This window comes from Gopherus flavomarginatus, chromosome 2 (genome assembly GCF_025201925.1).
Source record: "Gopherus flavomarginatus isolate rGopFla2 chromosome 2, rGopFla2.mat.asm, whole genome shotgun sequence".
Taxonomy (NCBI): Eukaryota; Metazoa; Chordata; order Testudines; family Testudinidae; genus Gopherus; species Gopherus flavomarginatus.
Window position 1 is genome coordinate 44,131,806 of NC_066618.1, and position 19,444 is coordinate 44,151,249.

The window sequence follows — 19,444 nt, forward strand, 5'->3', positions numbered from 1 at the left end:
TTGACATGAACTGTGACCATATCGATCATAGTTGCAACCAGGGTCCTATAGTTGCACCAGGTCTTGTACAGCAGAGGTCAAGTGGGTGTCTATGGAAAGGTTGTAGTTTGCTGGTTATGACTGTACTGTCTGTATGTGTATATCATTTTTGTATTTGAAGTTATGAATATTGGCTATGTCTTGTATCTCAATGGGTTTGACTCTAAGTAGCTTCAGTGAAGCATTTGGTCAGCTTCTTGAGAAAATGAGAATAATCATAAGTGTCCAATCCAGAAACACTTAACTGACAATGGACTTTGGGAAACGCCAATCCACATCTGAGCTTTCCTGGGAATGTTCAAACTAACGTAAACAATGGCGTCGGCCTGCAAAAAGCTGAATCATTCATGGACATGTGACTTGCCCAGGTGGCTACAAACTCCATCTTGTTGCTATGATTTTTGCACAGGAGAACAGAGGTTTCCGCTCACAAGAGAGAGAATATAAAAGGCCTTGGAAACCCCTCCATTTTGTCTTCAGCTGGCTTAAGAAATGGCCTCTCCACCCCCAAGAGATACCTGAAAGAAACTGGAACAAAGGACAGTAACTACAGGGGTATGAGTTATTGCTGGAACCAGACTAGGAAGGAGTCCAGTCTGTGAAAGAAACTTATTGGAACATCTCTAAGGGTGAGATTTACCTGTATGCAGTTTCTTAATGTATTAGGCTTAGACTTGCACATTTTGCTTTATTTTGCTTGGTAACTGACTTTGTTCTGTCTGTTATTACTTGGAATGACATAAATCCTACTTTTTATACTTAATAAAATCACTTTTTTGCTTATTAATTGACCCAGAGTAAGTAAGTAATGCCTGGGGGAGCAAACAGCTATGCATGTCTCTCTGTCAGTGTTATAGAGGGTGGATAATTTGAGTTTACCCTGTATAAGCTTTATACAGAGTAAAATGGATTTATTTGGAATTTAGGCTCCCAGAAAGACTGAATACTGGGTGCTGGGAATATCTCTGTTAACTTTGAAGCTCCTGAGTTGAGTGGATCTCCGTTTCAGTGAACTGCAGGGGGTACCTGGCCCAACCTCCTGGGTCTGTGCTGAAGCTGACTGTAGTGTCTAACTCAGCAAGACAGGAGTGGAAGGAAGCCTCTTCTGGCAGGGGGTTTGTTCTCAGCGGTATCCCAGCACATCTAGTGACAGTCTTAAGGGGGTTTCTGTGACCCAACCCATCACAGCAATGTCAGTTTTAAATCCCTTGTACTGACTTCTGGTCTTTCCTCAGTTTCTTATATTTTTATTTGGTATGGTGAGTACTTGCCTTGATTTTTCTTATTGTGGCTTTTCTCAATGTGTAAATGTAGATTCAATTGCTATTTTAAGGTGGTTTTTCTTTATTGTGTTGGCTGCCTCATGAATGAGAAAATTTGTAAGTGCTTCCTGTAGACCAGTTTATATATAGATTGCCGTAACAAGGTGACGGTATATACAAATTCCCTCTTCCTTCACAAGTTGTCTTTCAGCTTCCATTTCAATCAGCCATTTTCATGGTGGTATTTTTTATTTTTCTTCCAGAAGTGAGGATATTGTACATAAACAGAATAGCAAGAAGGCTATTATATCTCACTCAGAAGTTAATATTTTGATAAACTCTCCTAGTTATACATCATGTATCCTGCTTATAGAATTTTTAGATTATGGTTAAGTCTAGTACATTTACAATCTATAAGCAAGGCCTTTCAAAATGGATAATCAAAAACATCTGCCTTTTGAATGTCTCAGAGCATATTTGGCTGGGGTTAAAAAAGTCACCACCTCAACCAAGCTTCACAATCATCATAGCTGTGAACAGTATTAAATTTCGTTTAAAACGTATAGTGTGTGTGTGTGTGTATGTGTATATATAGATATCTATATATTTTATATATATATATAAAATAAAAAAAAATCTGTGAAAAAAATTACCTTGGAACCTAACCCCCCCATTTACATTAATTCTTATGGGGAAATTGGATTAGGTTAACATCATTTTGCTTTAAGTCACATTTTTCAGGAACATAACTACAACATTAAGTGAGGAGCTACTGTACACTATTTACACTGTATATGCTACTTATGTTTAACTTGGATGGGGGAAAAATCATGGGAGTTTTGTATTTGAGAAATAGTGATACAGTATAGTTTATTAAATAAGCCCAAGCCAGGTACCATAGTTAGAATCAAACTTTAAGGTCAAAAGGGACCATTGTGATCCTCTAGTCTGACCTCTTGCATATTTCAGGCCACAGGACCTCACCCACCCACTTCTGAAATAGACCCCTAACTGCTGGCTGAGTTACTGAAGTCCTCAAATCATGATTTAAAGACTTCAAGTTACAGAGAATTCATCATTTACACTAGTTTAAGCCTGCAAGTGACCTGTGCCCCATGCTGCAGAGGAAGGCAAAAACAACCCAGGGTCTCTGCCAGTCTAACCCGGAGAAAAATTGCTTCCCAACCCCAAATATGGCAGTCAGTTAGATCCTGAGCATGTGAGCAAGACCTACCAGGCAGCTACCTCTGAAAGAATTCTCTGTAGTAACTCAGAACCCTTCCCATATAGTGTTCCATCTCCAGCTGTTGGGGATTTTTGCTACTGGCAGTTGCTGATGGGCGACATGCCATTGTGGACAATCCCATCGTACCCTCCCGCATAAACGTATTAACTGCAGTCTTGAAGCCAGTTAGGTTTTTTGCCCCCACTATTCTTTTGGGAGGCTGTTCCAGAACTTCACTCCTCTGATGGTTAGAAACCTTCACCTAATTTTGAGCCTAAACTTCTTGATGGCCAGTTTATATCCACTTGTTCTTGTATTCACATTGACGCTTAACTTTTATATAACTCCTCTCCCTCCCTGATATTTATCCCTCTGATGTGTTTATAGAGAGCAATCATCTCCCTCAACCTTCTTTTGGTTAGGCTAAACAAGCCAAACTCTTTGAGTCTCCTCTCATAAGGTAGGTTTTCTATTCCTTGGGTCATCCTCGCAGCCCTTCTAGGATTCAAATTCATCTTTCTTAAACATGGGAGACCACACAGTATTCCAGATGAGGTCTCAGCTATGCCTTATATAATGGTACTAACACTTCTCTGTCTCTACTGGAAATACCCTGTGTGATGATGGTGCTCGTGAGAGCCAGCTGAGGTCACTCAATTAGGGTGAACGGCAAACAGAGCAGACAAACCCCAAAAGCTGCTGGATATTCCAATACTTAGCTTTACCAAACCAGCACAGAACAGCTTCTATATTACCTCACTGGTTACTCAGAAGTCGAAATAACGCAGTTGCCTAAAGTACCCAGCCTCAGGCCTCCATCCAGACACACATGTCAAACATATGATAATAAATTCTGAAAATCTTATATCATATAAAATAAAAGTTCTCCCAATCCCAAAGGATCAGCCACACACCCAGGTCAAATAATAACTTAGATCTTACCCAAAATACATGCTTATAGCCAATTCTTAACAACTAAACTAAACTAAAATTTATTAAACAAGAAAATAAAGTTGGTTGAAAGATCAGTATACATACAGATTTGAGTTCAATTTCTTGAGGTCCAGATACATAACAGAGATGGTGAGTTTGTAGTTGCCAGAAGTTTTTAGAAATAGTCTATAGGTTATAGTCCAATGTCCATATTCAGGGTGACTCCAGTCAGTGACTGGGGATCTCAATTCCTATGGCTTAGGATTTCCCCTTCTTGAAACCTAAAGCAAATCTGAGATAAAACAGGCGGGTGTCCCAGGGTTTTTAAACATTTTCCAGCAGCCTCTTGGCCTGAGAGAATGAGCTTAATCTTCTGTCTCCCAAACATCCTGGCAATTAGCATAGTGTAATTTATCTGTTAGTTCATAGACAGTTTATCACAACCTTCAAAGAGACACATAGACAATAATACTATTTCACTCAAATGTCATCATAAATGTTGTTATTCCTTTTCTGATCTTTGAATCAAAGCTAGCTATAGCAATAGACAAGACTTGTTTGCTTACATCACAAGACCTGAGCAAACATCTACCCTTCCATCTCTAACAATTCAGGCTTACATTTCAAAGCTCTATTCATTTACATATCTTCCTAACAAGTCTTTAAAGTTCAGCCACGGGTCAGGTCAGTTTGTGAGTTAATTAACTCTTTTTCTGGCCCTGCCTCACCTTTCAATGAAATATTACACTCATAACATCACACCTTGCCTGATGCATCCTAGGACCGCACTAGCCTTTTCATGGTTGCATCACATTGATGGCTCATAAACCTCCCGTGATCAACTAATACACCCAGATCTTTCTCTTCTTTTGTTGTTTCCAACTGATAAATCTGCAGCTTATAGCAAAAATTCTTGTTGTTAGTCCTTAAACGCATGACTTTCCATTATTAAATTTAATCCCATTTCTATTATTCCAGTTTACAAGGTCATCCAGACGTTCTTGTATGATATTCTGGTCTTCCTCCGTATTGGTTATGCCTCCCAACTTTGTGTCATCGGCAAATGTTATTAGTGCATGCATACTTTTTGTGACAAGGTCAGTAATAAAAATGTTAAATAAGATCCCTGAAGAACTCTACTTGTAAACTCCCTCCAGCCCGACAGGTCACCTTTCAGTATGCCTGTTTGTAGTCTTTCCTTTTAACCAGTTCCTTATCTACCTTTTGAATTCTCATATTAATCCCAATCTTCTTCAATTTAACTAATAATTTTTCATGTGGAACTGTATCAAATGCCTCACTGAAATCTAGGTGGATTAGATCTGCTCATAGACTCATAGACTTTAGAGTCAGAAGGGACCAATATGATCATCAAGTCTGACCTCCTGCACAAAGCAGGCCACAGAACCCTACCCATCTACTTCTTTAACAAACCCCTAACCTATGTCAGAGTTATTGAAGTCTTCAGATTGTGGTTTGAAGACCTCAAGCTGCAGAGAATCCACCAGCAAGTGACCCAGGCCCCACGCTGCAGAGGAAGGCGAAAAGCTGCAGAGGAAGGCGAAAAAGAGGAAAATTCCTTCCCGACCCCAAATATGGCAATCAGCTAAACCCTGAGCATGTGGGCAAGACTCACCAGCCTGCTGCTTTCCTTTCTCTACAAAAACAATTCTACAAATATATGAGAAGCAAGAGGAAGACCAAGGACAGACTAAGCCTGTTACTCAATGAGAGGGGAAAAACAATAACAAGAAAATGTGGAAAAGGCAGAAGTGCTAAAAAATTTTGTGTTTGTTTTCACCAAAAAGGTTAGTAGCGATTGGATGTTTAACATAGTGAGTCCAGTTTTAAAAAAATCATTGATTTTTATCCACCTTTCAGCTCCCACCATGGAAGGGCAAGGGACCCTGGCAGTCCCTGGACGCCAGGGAGTGGGGGAGCCCTGCAGTTCCCTGGCCACTGCGGGGGGTCAGGGGCATCCCCACAGCCCCCTGGCCACTGCAGGGAAGTCAGGGGGACCCCTGCAGACCCCTGAATGTGGGGGCAGGGGGACCATGGAGCTCTGAGCTCCCATGGGTGGTGGGGGCCCCGGAGCTCCCAGTCACCCTGCAACTGTCCAGTCCCTTCTCATTTTATCATGGATGTTTTTACTATAAGTCAGGGACAGGTCACGGGCTTCCTTGGATTTCTTTTATTGCCCATAACCAGTTTGACACTTACTACAAATATCCATGACAAAATCTTAGCCTTAGTGATAAGTAACATTCAGCATGGTTTTGTCAAGAACAAATCTTATCAAACCAACCTAATAACTTTCTTTGACAGGGTAACAAGCCTTATCGATGGGGGGAAGCTTTAGATGTAGTGTATCTTGACTTTAGTAATGCTTTTGATACTGTGTCGTATGACCTTCTCATAAACAAACTAGGGAAATACAACTTAAATGGAGCTGCTATAAAGTGAGTGGATAATTGGTTGGAAAACCATTCCTAGAGAGTAGTTTACAGTCAAGCTGGAAGGGCATATCAAGTGGGGTACAACAGAGACCAATTGTGAATCCAGTTCTGTTCAATATCTTCATCAATGATTTAGGTAATGGCATAGAGAGAGTACACTTATAAAGTTTATGGATGATATCAAGCTGGGAGGGATTGCAAGTGCTTTGGAGGATAGGATTAAAATTCAAAATGATCTGGACAAACTGGAGAAATGCTCTGAAGTAAATAAGATGAAATTCAATAAGGACAAATGTAAAATACTCCACTTAAGAAGGAACGATCAGTTACGCACATACAAAACGGGAAATGACTGTCTAGGAAGGAGTACTGTGGAAAGGGATCTGCGGGTCATAGTGGATCACAAGCTAAATATGAGTCAACAGTGTAACACTATTGCAAAAAAATCAAGTAATTCTGGAATGTATTAAGAGGAGTGCGGTAAGCAAGACATGAGAAATAATTCTTCCATTCTACTCCGCGATGATTAAACTTCACCTTGAATATTGTGTCCAGTTCTTGGTGCCACATTTCAGGAAAGATGTGGACAAATTGGAGAAAGTCCAGAGAAGAGCTGCAAAAATTAATGGTCTAGAAAACATGGCCTACGAAGGAAGATTGAAAAAAAGTTGTTGTGTTTCGTCAGGAGAAGAGAGGACTGAGAGGGGACATAACCTTTTATGTATTTGAAAACTGTTATTTATTTTATTTTATTTATTTAAGAAAGAGGGAGAAAAATTGTTCTCCTTAACCTCTGAGGATAGGACAAGAAGCTATGGATTTAAATTGCAGCAAAGGCATTTCAGGTTGGACATCAGGAAAAACATCCTAACTGTCAGGGCCGTTAAGCACTGGAATAAATTGTCTAGGGAGACCGTGGAATCTCCAGCATTGCAGATTTTTAAGAACATGTTAGATAAAAATCTGTCAGGGGTGGTCAAGATAATACTTAGTCCTGCAATGAGTGCAGGGGACTGCACTAGATCAGTGGCTCTCAGTCTTTCCAGATTACTTTACCCCTTTCAGGAGTCTGATTTGTTTTGCATACCCCCAAATTACACTTAACTTTAAAACTACTTGCTTAGAAAATCAGATCTAAAAATAGAAAAGTGTCACAGCACACTATTACTGAAAAATTGCTTACTTTCTCATTTTTACCATATAATTATAAAATAAATCAATTGAAATATAGATTTTGTACTTACTTTTAGATGTATAGCATATAGAGCAGTATAAACAAGTCCTTGTCTGTATGAAATTTTAGTTTGTACTGACTTTGCTAGTGCTTTTTATATAGCCTGTTGTAAAACTAGTCAAATATCTGGATGACTTCATGCACTCCCTGGAAGGCCTCTGCATACCCACAGGAGTATGTGTACCCCTGGTTGAGAACCACTGGACTAGAGGACCTCCTGAGGTCCCTTCCAGTCCTATGTTTCTATGATTATTCCCCATCAAGAAGAGAACTTATCCTTGTGTTTTGACTTTACATCCTGTTGTTGAGTTGAATGTGGGCTGTTTTATTAATTGATATGTAAGCAGGGTCTGAATGAATTCTCCCCTGACAGCTAGCTGGGAGAGGGCAAGACTTTGGGTGTGTTTATGTAAATACAGTTTGCTCCTGCTCTGCTTAGATATTCAACACATAGAGTGGAGTCAAAGTAAATCAATTTTGGCTGGTGTTGGCTACAAATCACTTTAGTGCTGAATGCAGGGATAATGAAATGCTATTACCAAAATCTTCTAATTATTGTAGGAATATAGGAAAGCAAGACTGTGCTTAGCCTGTCCCAAATGAGGGGGGTCACCTTCAGCTGAAAGGATCTCATTAAGCCAGAGGCTTGAATGTTGGAGCCCTGTGAAAGTAAGAGGGGCGGGGACAGCCAGGAGGTGTGTGGACTCTCCCTATGAGTCCCCGGCCTGGTTTGGCCTGTTCCTCCCTACTGTTTAAAGAATAAAGCTAAATAGGGTTCATTAGGAGCCTCTTTGTTCTAAAATTCAGTTGTGTGGAACTGTGTTTCTGCCCAGACCTGAAAATCACTGGGAACTGAAATCACTTGAGATGAGGCAGTGTTTCTGCCGAGCCTACAAAGAGCTGAAAATTATTGAGACTGATATGCAGAGGTCACAGCAGAGAGAGGCAAGTAGCAACAGAAGGTGACTGACAGTTGGCTTACGAACAAGTGGCTGGTGAGGCAGAGAGGTGTAGCGAGTGGCTTGCGGAGAGGTGCAGCGAGTGGCCAGTAGGGTGGCAGGCAGAGAGGTGCAGCGAGTGATGGAGTAAGTAAGGTGCCTCCTTGCTGCTACCCAGGGTGGGAGGTGAACTCTGAGTCTGCATTGACCAAGGACAGCAACTGTCAGTGGGGTGCAGAGAAGGGGCAGGCACGCTAAAGGAACTTTTGGGTTGCTGGACTTAAGAACCTGAGGGGAAAAGGACACTGGCCAACTTCCTTGGGGGTGGGTCTTTTGCTCATGGCTTATGTTTATGAACCCTATTTGTGGTGGTGTCCCAAATTAATGCCAAGTTACTTCCCTCCTTTTAATAAAAGTCTCTTTTCTATACTCAGACTCTGTGCTTGTGAGTGCAGAAGTATTGCCTCTCAGAGGTGCCTGGGGTGGTGTGTAATTTTCCCAGGTTACTGGGTGGGGGTTGAGCCAGTTCTGTGTTGTACTGATAGAAAGGAACCCCCTAGATATTGCACCCAACCCTGGTCGCTGCTGGCTTTGCCTGGCAGAAAGGTTACAGATCTAGTCTGCCTAGTTGCAGATTCAGTAACAGAAGATTTATTTAACAGACATTTTTGTAACCAATTTCTGTGTATTTAGAGGGGTACTGGCAGGTTGGTGGGGGAGAGGAGGAAGGAGAGTTGTTTGAACTCCACAGAGATCTGCTTCTTCCTGTAATGATGTTAGCAGTATGCTGTCAACTTCTCAAAGTTTTTTGCTCAAATTTTTGTTAAAAGGCTTCACTTTTAACTGCGTGTGCTCATTGGTTGAAACTTTATCTAATACATGAAACTTAATATGAAGTGCTTTGAATGCATTACACAGTAATCTTCAGACAATGCGTCTGATTCATATTTTGAATAGTTACATTGTGCTATTACATTAAATTTTAATCTATTAAATTTCAATCCATTAATGAGAGAGAAGGGAGGAAGAATTTGTACTTTTAAAGAACAAAACCCCCAGAACTATTCTAAAACGTAATCTTTGACTGAAAGGAAATTGGTTCAAAAATAATTTTTGTCACATTCTCATATTAACTTAAATTATGGTTGGTCTTGTAAATTAAGATGTACAACATTTTTCATCCTTTGTAATTATGTTTGTTCTAGAAATATAAATTGATGCTAATTTTTAAAAGAAAATGTGGAACATGATTTAAGCTGTTATTTCCAAAAAGCCTTTATTACAAAATAAAAAAGGGTGGGGGGAGGGAAGAATCATGATCAAAAGCCAGACTGAAAAAATTCCTAACATATGAGGAGATATGATTTTTAAAGTCCATTCGTATACCTGTGGTGCATTGTGAGGCCATGTTAAAGGCAAAGTAACTTATTCTACACAAGAAGTGTAGATACATAGAATAATGGCTTAATGTAGCCACATTGCTTTCATAAACATCTGTTACATATTTTTAACAATTAGCTATTCATTTCCTAATCTGTGCAGTTACTCTAAATCTGCAGACTGGTTAACAAAGGTTCAGACATCTTTTGTGAGGTTCCTTCATATTGATAAAACCATGCTGACGCTCCAATCTCCTTTTGGCAGCATGGAACTGCAAATTGGTCCTTAGTACCCTTGCAGGTCCTGCCTTTTGAACTACTAAGAGATGGGTGTTTGATTTCTCTTACATAAAATGACATCTCACTCTATAAATTAGTGAGACAGTGTGGGATTTTTCTGCAGGGATTTACTGCTTTTTTTGTTTGTTGTAAACCAAAGTGGTGAGTAAAAGAGTGTCTCTTATTTTCCTCCTAAAGATGCTTATTTGCTTTTGTCTGGCTCTTGATGTGTTCTTTCCTTTTTTGTCCATCTTCTAGGTATGAGAGGGGGAAAAGTTACACACCTTGAATATTAGGAAGGCATTCACATATTTGTGAAAAGGATGCTAGAAATGAAGAGTTCAGATCTCCTATTCATCCTGTATCAGAGTTCTGAACGAGCTTTGAAATCTAAGGCTTCTCTAGCCAGTAGGTGAGTGAATCACAGAGACTCACTGAGCTACGTGCAAAGAGCCCATGATCATCAAGGCTTGCTGACCAGGGTAATTGCTACTTGGTTTTCTGAATTGAAGAGGCAACTTCTTTTGCAAGATGTAAGGCTAACACTCAGACATCAGTCAGTGCTTTCTTGTGTCACTACAAAATTTGCATGCAGGCTTTTGCAGATTTCTACTTGGACAAGGTTATATGTGGAAGGCACATTCTAACACTGGGTAATGCTGCAGAAGCTCTCACTATTGTGACTGGTATCTTTGGAAGTTAGAGAAGTTATTTCTGACAACCACAAAGTTCACACAGTTTTTTGTTTCACTTGATATTAGTAGATTCTGCTGTTCCAAAGAGAAACGTGTCTAAATGACGACAAAAACACATTAACAAAATTCAAAGGTATCAAAATCCTCACCACAGATCTCTTATGAATGGAATGGAAAGGTTATGCTTTTTCTGATTTCTTCATAAATATTTTTTTAAAAGAAGGAATAAATTATGGGTAAGAAACTCCTACTTCATGTGCCTGAACTGGAAAAAGAGGGAATATTTTTTCCCATTCTAGGGAAAGGCAAACTATTAATTGCAAGAAAAACAAATTAAATTTCTGGTAGCCTGCTAGAAATAGTTGTTAAAACAACTCCTTACTCTTCAAATGAAGAAAGATGAACTGACAGTTGAGGATTAGATTCAGAAGCTTCCATAAAATCTCCTTACCTCTAGGCCACATGATTCACTCTTCCAATAGTTTTAAATAGATTGTGATTGCTAGCGAGCTCCTATATCTCAAGGTTTTAATCTTAGAACCTAATCAAAGGCAAAGTTAGTTATGTTGACTAGTCTCCTTTCAACAGGGACTACAGTTGGTGCTTTGGCTGAGGGCTTGAAGGGATATCTGTGTCCATCACCACCCAAGCAAGGTTCTGAGTGTGTCAAAGACTTGCTATGCTATGGTAAAGCAGATATGTTTTTGTCTAGGTGGATGTTTTTATATTAACCGTGAAAGAAAATTGCTCTCTTGGAACTAGATTAGAAATTAGGAATTTGAAGCCCAAAGCAGCTGATATCCCTGCCAAAATGGTTGGTGCAAAATACTTTGGGGAGCTGTAACCAAGAAGATCAGAGGCCCCATAGAACTGATGACAATGGACTCTGGTTGGAAGAGGAGAAATAAATCTTGAACATTTTCTGTGAGACACGGGAGAGAAGGACTAAAAAGAGTGCTGAAGGGGCCAGGCTGTGATGCAGCTGGTATGGTATTTTTGCAGCTACATGTGGAGATTCCTTTACAAGCTGTAACCAATAAGAAAGTGTGGAGCACAAGTGGCTACCTTCTTTTTCACTGCAAAGGTTGACATAGGATGCTTCATTGTGAGCTAACTATTTTGGCACTCTGTCTGTGCATAGGGCTTGTGCCCAAGAATAATGGTCTGTTACAACATCTAAATCTACAAGTAAGCAATTGACTTTCAGAACTGCTAATCTAATTTCTCAAAGTCCACTAATATATCAGTCCAGAGATCCCACTCTGTATTTGTTGCAGTACTAAAAGTTTGAGAGGTCCCTCTTTATTTATAGAGATGTTTTACAGATTTTAGTTATTGGGAGGTTTTGCTATTATTTTTGATTTTGCATTTAATGTTTCCTTTACAGTGCACACTTGTCCTAGATAAAGTTTTTAAGCTTGTTCTTTCTTCAAGTGGAATTATTTGAGATTTGATTTTCACTTTTACTCTTCACTACTTGCGTAGTGCTTGAACTGGAGTACACAACTAGTATAGCTCCCTTTTTTTGGGGTTAAAGTCTCAAAGTTTGGTTTATTTCCTGTCTCCAGCTGCTGGTAGGAGATCATATTGCCCACTAGACTGGCATTTTCTGGCTTTTGAGAAATTAAATTTGCAGGTAAGAAATTACCTTTTTTTACATAGGTATAATTGGAAAGATTAAATTTACTTAAAAATGAAAGTGCTTGGGTAAATATTGTCTCATTCAACCCCCATTGACGTGAATTATGGTGCTGATCAAAGTGAGAGTAGAAGCCTTAATTCCTATTGAGCTTGTGCTTTTTTTAGATTTATTTTGTCTGGATTTGAGATTAGTTAATACTTTAACTCCCATAGTGATACCCAAATTTAATATGTTTATGGTACGTACATTAGCTGAGAATTCTACCTGCGAGGGCACAAAATAGCTACCTATGTCTTGTCTGCCTGCACCCAGAAACTTAAAATGAGTAACACAGTTCAGTCTACTATTAGATGGTAGTTTTTATTCTTTTGTTATTAGAGCTTCTCAAATTACCTAATCATTATTCTCTGTGTTAACCTAGTTATACGAGTCCTCTTGTTTAGGCATGGCAAGGCTGCTTGTTAATTTGACTTGTCAAATATTCCAGTAACAGTGCCCTGATGTAGGTAATGGCTACCTATTAGAATTTAATTTTTGGTGCTATCTGTTGGCATGCCTACTTAAATGTCTTGATCACACACTTTTTAATAAATGCTAATACCCCTTGTCATAAACAGATAGCTAAGGGTTAATGTTCTTTTACCGGTAAAGGGGTAACACCAGTAACCTGAAACACCTGACCAGAGAACCAATCAGGAAACAAGACTTTTTCAAATCTGGGTGGAGGGAGGTTTGTGTGTGAGTTCTTTGTCCTTTGTCTTGGGTCTGACCCTCTCAGCTATGAGAGTGATTTTTCTATCTCCAGCTTTCTAATCTTCTGTTTCCAAGTTGTAAGTAGAAAAATAGTAAGGCAATAAGGTTTATATTGTTTTCTTTTGTATTTACATGTGTATAGTTGCTGGAATGTCTTAAATTGTATTCTTTTTGAATAAGGCTGTTTATTCATTTTTTTCTTTTAAGCAAATGACCCTGTATTTGTCACCTTAATACAGAGAGACCATTTTTATGTATTTTTCTTTCTTCTTATAAAGCTTTCTTTTTTAGACCTGTTGGAGTTTTTCTTTAGTGGAAATTCCAGGGAATTAAGTCTGCAACTCACCAGGGAATTGGTGGGAGGAAGAAGTCAGGGGAAAATCTCTTTGTGTTAGATTTACTAAGCCTGACTTTGCCTACCCTCTGGGTGAAGAGGGAAGTACTTGTGTTTCCAGGACTGGAAACGGGGAGCGTGGAGGCCCTCTGTTTAGATTCACAGAGCTTGCTTCTGTGTATCTCTCCAGGAACCCAGGGAAGGAACACCTGGAAGGGAGAAGCGGGGGGGAATGGTTTATTCCCCTTTGTTGTAAGACTCAAGGAATTTGGGTCTTTGGAGTCCCCAGGGAAGGTTTTTGGGGGGACCAAAGTGCCCCAAAACACTCTAATTTTTTGGGTGGTGGCAGCTTTACCAGGTCCAAGCTGGTAACTAAGCTTGGAGGTTTTCATGCTAACACCCATATTTTGGACACTAAGATCCTAATCTGGGAAAAATGTTATGACATGATGGCACAGCGGTGTGGATAGATAGATGGAATCCAGAAGCCAGTAGGAATATTATATTTTTCTTTTCTCTGCTAGGGGCTTTTAAGCAGAGAGGGTTTGGTTTTAAAAGGAACCAGAGAGAATTTTTTTTTCTGTTCTCTCTTGCAGTTTTTGGCTTGCATATTAAGCAAGGAACCATTAAGGAACTATTAAGGGTCTTTTGTTAAACACAGCACTCCTATTAGGAGTCAAGTACCAGGACAATACACATGCAAATAAAGTGGTTTTTCTGGTTTTCTTTACATTTAAAAGATTAGCTAGAGGAAGAAAGGGAAAAAGGCACTGTTGCTAGGCAGACCACAGGAGGCAACAGAGCCAGCAGTTCAGACAATAAACACCAGAGGGCGCCTCAGCACAAGAAAGCAGAAAACATGAGTTCCAAGGAAAGCCTAAGGCTGGAGCGAGCACGGCAACAAGCCATAGACAAAGAAAATGAACAAAAGAGACGGATAGAACTAATTAATGCAGAACTAGCCAAGGAAGAGGCAGCCCACAAAAGAAAACAACAAGAAGAGGCAGCTCACAGAAGGAAACAAGAAGAAGAAGAGGTGGCTCACAGAAGGAAACAAGAAGAAGAAGATGCAGCCCACAGAAGACAGACAGAACTCCAGAGGGAGGCCCACCGCCAGACCCTGGAATTAGAAAAGGCTAAGCAACATGCTCCAGCCAATCCTAACAACCCTTCGCCAATTATGGTTCCACATCCCAAGAAATTTCCCACCTACAAGGCAGGTGATGACACTGAGGCCTTCTTAGAAAATTTTGAAAGAGCCTGTCTTGGGTACAGCATCTCTGAAGACCAGTACATAGTAGAATTGAGGCCACAGCTCAGTGGACCTTTAGCAGAGGTGGCAGCTGAAATGCCTAAGGAGAAAATGAACGACTATAAACTTTTTTCAAACCAAGGCAAGATACAGAATGGGGATAACCCCGGATCATGCCCGTCGGCATTTCAGAACCCAAAAGTGGAAACCAGATGTGTCATTTCCCAAACACGCCTACTATGTTGGGAAAAATTATGAGGCCTGGATATCAGGAAACAATGTTAAATCCATAGACGAACTGCACCTCCTCATACAAATGGAGCAGTTCTTGGATGGTTTTCCTGAGGACATAACACGGTACATACTAGATGGAAAACCCCAAAATCTCACCGAGGCGGGGGAGATTGGAGCCAGATGGATGGAAGTGGCAGAAAGCAAGAAAGCTACAGTCAAGGGGAGCGAATACCCCAGAGGGCACACCGACAATAGACCCTACAACCGAGGGCAGCCAAAGACCCCACCTACAATCCAAGGAAAGCCACAGACACCCTATTCTTCGATGTCTCCAGTAACTCACCTCGACCCAGTGACCAGTCAGCTGGAAGATGCTTTAAGTGTAATGAACTGGGACATATAAAGACCAACTGCCCAAAGAACCCAAACCGAGTGCAGTTCATTACACAACCATCACACCAAAGATTCCCAGGCCCAGATGCCTCTCAAATACCCTTGGCACTAAGGGAAACTTTGGGAGTGGGCGGAAAGAAGGTTACTGCGTGGAGAGACATGGGGGCACAAGTGTCAGCTATCCACCAATCCTTCGTAGACCCCAAATTCATCAACCCAAAGGCCCAGGTGACAATTTACCCCTTCATGTCACAAGCTGTAGACTTGCCTACAGCTGAACTGCCTGTCCAGTACAAAGGCTGGTCAGGAATGTGGACTTTTGCAGTCTATGACAATTATTCCATCCCCATGCTACTGGGGGAAGACTTGGCCAACCAGGTGAAGCGGGCCAAGAGAGTGGGAATGGTTACACGCAGCCAAACCAGGCAAGCTTCCAGACCCATTCCTGTTCCTGAGCCATCCACAGACGCCCCGTCTGTGTTACCAGAGACCCAGACAGAGTTAGTGGACCCGGATTCCATGCCAACCACTGAAACAGCCACAGCACCTCCAGTCCCAAGCCCGGAACTGGAACAGCAACCAGCACAGCAATTGCAACCACATCTTCAAACTCAACGCCAGTGGGCGCCAGCGAGCCAGAACTGGCAGAAGCAACAGACAGCCATACCCAAAAGGCTCAGCCAGAGCCTGAAATATGCTCAGGTGCACCAGAGGAGAGCAGTTCACCAGCAACGGAAACAGCCCCATCACCTACATCGCTTCCAGAGGGACCAATCCCAAGTCCACAGTCTGAGGAAGAACTGGTGACCCCAGCCTCAAGGGAACAGTTCCAGACTGAGCAGGAAGCAGATGACAGCCTTCAGAAAGCTTGGGTGGCGGCACGGAGCACCCCACCGCCTCTCAGCTCTTCTAATCGATCCCGGTTTGTTATAGACCAAGGACTTTTATACAAGGAGATTCTTTCTGGTGGACACCGGGAAGAATGGCAGCCGCAAAAACAGTTGGTGGTTCCAACTAAGTACCGGGGGAAGCTCTTAAGCTTAGCCCATGATCATCCCAGTGGCCATGCTGGGGTGAACAGAACCAAGGACCAGTTGGGGAAGTCCTTCCACTGGGAGGGGATGGGCAAGGACGTTGCCAAGTATGTCCGGTCTTGTGAGGTATGCCAAAGAGTGGGAAAACCCCACGACCAGATGAAGGCCACTCCAGCCACTCCCCATAATTGAGGTCCCATTTCAGCGAGTAGCTGTGGATATTCTGGGTCCTTTCCCAAAAAAAGACACCCAGAGGAAAGCAGTACGTACTGACTTTTGTGGACTTTGCTACCTGATGGCCGGAAGCAGTAGCTCTAGGCAACACCAGGGCTAACACGGTGTGCCTGGCCCTAACAGACATTTTTGCCAGGGTAAGTTGGCCCTCTGACATCCTTACAAATTCAGGATCTAACTTCCTGCCAGGGACCATGCAAAAACTGTGGGAAACTCATGGGGTGAACCACTTGGTTGCCACCCCGTACCACCATCAAACCAATGGCCTGGTGGAAAGGTTTAATGGAACTTTGGGGGCCATTATACGTAAATTTGTCAACGAACACTCTAATAATTGGGACCTAGTGTTGGAGCAGTTGCTGTTTGCCTACAGGGCTGTACCACATCCCAGTTTAGGGTTTTCACCGTTTGAACTTGTGTATGGTCACGAGGTTAAGGGGCCATTACAGTTGGTGAAGCAGCAATGGGAGGGGTTTACGCCTTCTCCAGGAACTAACATTCTGGACTTTGTAAGCAACCTACAAAGTACCCTCCAACACTCTTTAGCCCTTGCTAAAGAAAACCTAAAGGATGCTCAGGAAGAGCAAAAGGCCTGGTATGACAGACATACCAGAGAACGTTCCTTCAAAGTAGGAGACGAGGTTATGGTCTTGAAGGCGCAACAGGCCCATAAGATGGAAGCATCATGGGAAGGGCCATTCACGGTCCAAGAGCGCCTGGGAACTGTGAACTACCTCATAGCATTTCCCAATTTCTCACTAAAGCCCAGAGTGTACCATGTTAATTCTCTCAAGCCTTTCTATTCCAGAGACTTACAGGTTTGTCAGTTTACAGTCCAGGGAGATGATGCTGAGTGGCCTGACGGTGTCTACTACGAAGGGAAAAAAGATGGTGGCGTGGAAGAGGTGAACCTCTCAACCACCCTAGAACGTCTGCAGCGGCGACAAATCAAGGAGCTGTGCACTAGCTTCGCCCCATTGTTCACAGCCACCCCAGGACGGACTGACCGGGCATACCACTCCATTGACACAGGTAATGCTCACCCAATTAGAACCCCACCCTACTGGGTGTCTCCTCATGCCCAAGCTGCTATAGAACGGGAGATCCAGAACATGCTACAGATGGGTATAATCCGCTCATCTACCAGTGCATGGGCATCTCCAGTGGTTCTGGTACCCAAACCAGATGGGGAAATACGCTTTTGCGTGGACTACCGTAAGCTAAAAGCGGTAACTCGTCCGGACAACTATTCAATGCCACGCACCGATGAGCTATTGGAAAAGTTAGGACATGCCCAGTTCATCTCTACAATAGACTTAACCAAGGGGTACTGGCAGGTACCGCTAGATGAACCTGCCAAGGAAAGGTCAGCATTCGTCACCCATGCGGGGGTGTATGAATTTAATGTCTTTCCTTTCGGGCTTCGAAATGCACCCGCCACTTTCCAAAGGCTGGTAGATGGTCTACTAGCAGGACTGGGAGAATATGCAGTTGCCTACCTCGATGATGTGGCCATTTTTTCAGACTCCTGGCCCAAACACCTACTACACCTGGAAAAGGTCTCTGAGCGCATCAGGCAGGCCGGACTAACTGTTAAGGCCAAAAAGTGTCAAATAGGCCAAAACAGAGTGACTTACCTGCGGCACCAGGTGGGTCGAGAAACCATAAACCCCCTACAGGCCAGGGTGGATGCTATCCAAAAGTGGCCTGTCCCAAAGTCAAAGAAACAGGTCCAATCCTTCTTAGGCTTGGCTGGGTACTACAGGCGATTTGTACCACACTACAGCCAAATCGCTGCCCCACTGACCGACCTGACCAAAAAGACCCAGCCAAATGGAGTTAAGTGGACTGATGAGTGTCAAAAGGCCTTTACCCAACTTAAGGCAACGCTCATGTCTGACCCTGTGCTCAGGGCCCCGGACTTTGACATTCCTAGTAACCACGGATGCATCTGAGCGTGGTATAGGAGCAGTTCTCATGCAGGAAGCAACGGATCACAACTTCCATCCTGTCATGTTTCTCAGCAAAAAACTGTCTGAGAGGAAAAGTCACTGGTCAGTCAGTGAAAAGGAATGCTATGCCATTGTGTACGCCCTGGAAAAGCTACGCCCATATGTTTGGGGATGGCGGTTCCAGCTACAAACTGACCATGCTGCGCTAAAGTGGCTTCATACTGCCAAGGGAAACAACAAGAAACTTCTTCGTTGGAGTTTAGCTCTCCAAGATTTTAATTTTGAAATTCAGCACATCTCAGGAGCTTCTAACAAAGTAGCTGATGCACTCTCCCGTGAAAGTTTCCCAAAATCTAGTAGTTAAAAAGTGTTCTTAAAATGTAAAAGTCTGTTAGTTATATACTTAGTGATATATGTAAAGCTGCATGTGTTGTATTAATCTGTTTATTTTAAAGTTCTAGGAGGAAATCGCCGCCAGTGAGGTTCCCCACTGTCTGAAATTTGAGAGGCGTGTCATAAACAGATAGCTAAGGGTTAATGTTCTTTTACCGGTAAAGGGGTAACATCAGTAACCTGAAACACCTGACCAGAGGACCAATCAGGAAACAAGACTTTTTCAAATCTGGGTGGAGGGAAGTTTGTGTGTGAGTTCTTTGTTCTTTGTCTTGTGTCTGACCCTCTCGGCTATGAGAGTGATTTTTCTATCTCCAGCTTTCTAATCTTCTGTTTCTCAGTTGTAAGTACAAAGAGATAAGACAGTAGGTTTATATTGTTTGTTTTTTTGTATTTACATGTGTGTAGTTGCTGGAATGTGTTAAATTGTATTCTTTGTGGATAAGGCTGTTTATTCATATTTCTTTTAAGCAATTGACCCTGTATTTGTCACCTTAATACAGAGAGACCATTTTTATGTATTTTTCTTTCTTCTTATAAAGCTTTCTTTTTTAGATCTGTTGGAGTTTTTCTTTAGTGGAAATTCCAGGGAATTAAGTCTGCAACTCACCAGGGAATTGGTGGGAGGAAGAAGTCAGGGGGAAAATCTCTTTGTGTTAGATTTACTAAGCCTGACTTTGCCTACCCTCTGGGTGAAGAGAGAAGTACTTGCGTTTCCAGGACTGGAAACGGGGAGGGTGGAGGCCCTTTGTTTAGATTCACAGAGCTTGCTTCTGTGTATCT

General features: G+C 42.0%; 1 protein-coding gene across 5 annotated transcripts in view; it reads left to right on the top strand.

The window, feature by feature from the left end:
- RUNDC3B (RUN domain containing 3B) overlaps window positions 1–19,444 on the top strand; it is a 184,946-nt gene that overhangs the window by 117,480 nt on the left and 48,022 nt on the right. The window contains exon 9 of one of the 5 annotated variants that reach the window (XM_050939579.1): window positions 449–820. The exons of the other annotated variants lie outside the window; for them this stretch is intronic. Coding sequence (XP_050795536.1) covers window positions 449–641 — 193 coding nt within the window. The 3' untranslated portion in view covers window positions 642–820. Of the gene's footprint in view, window positions 1–448; window positions 821–19,444 lie in introns of those variants that run through there. 5 annotated transcript variants of the gene reach the window in all.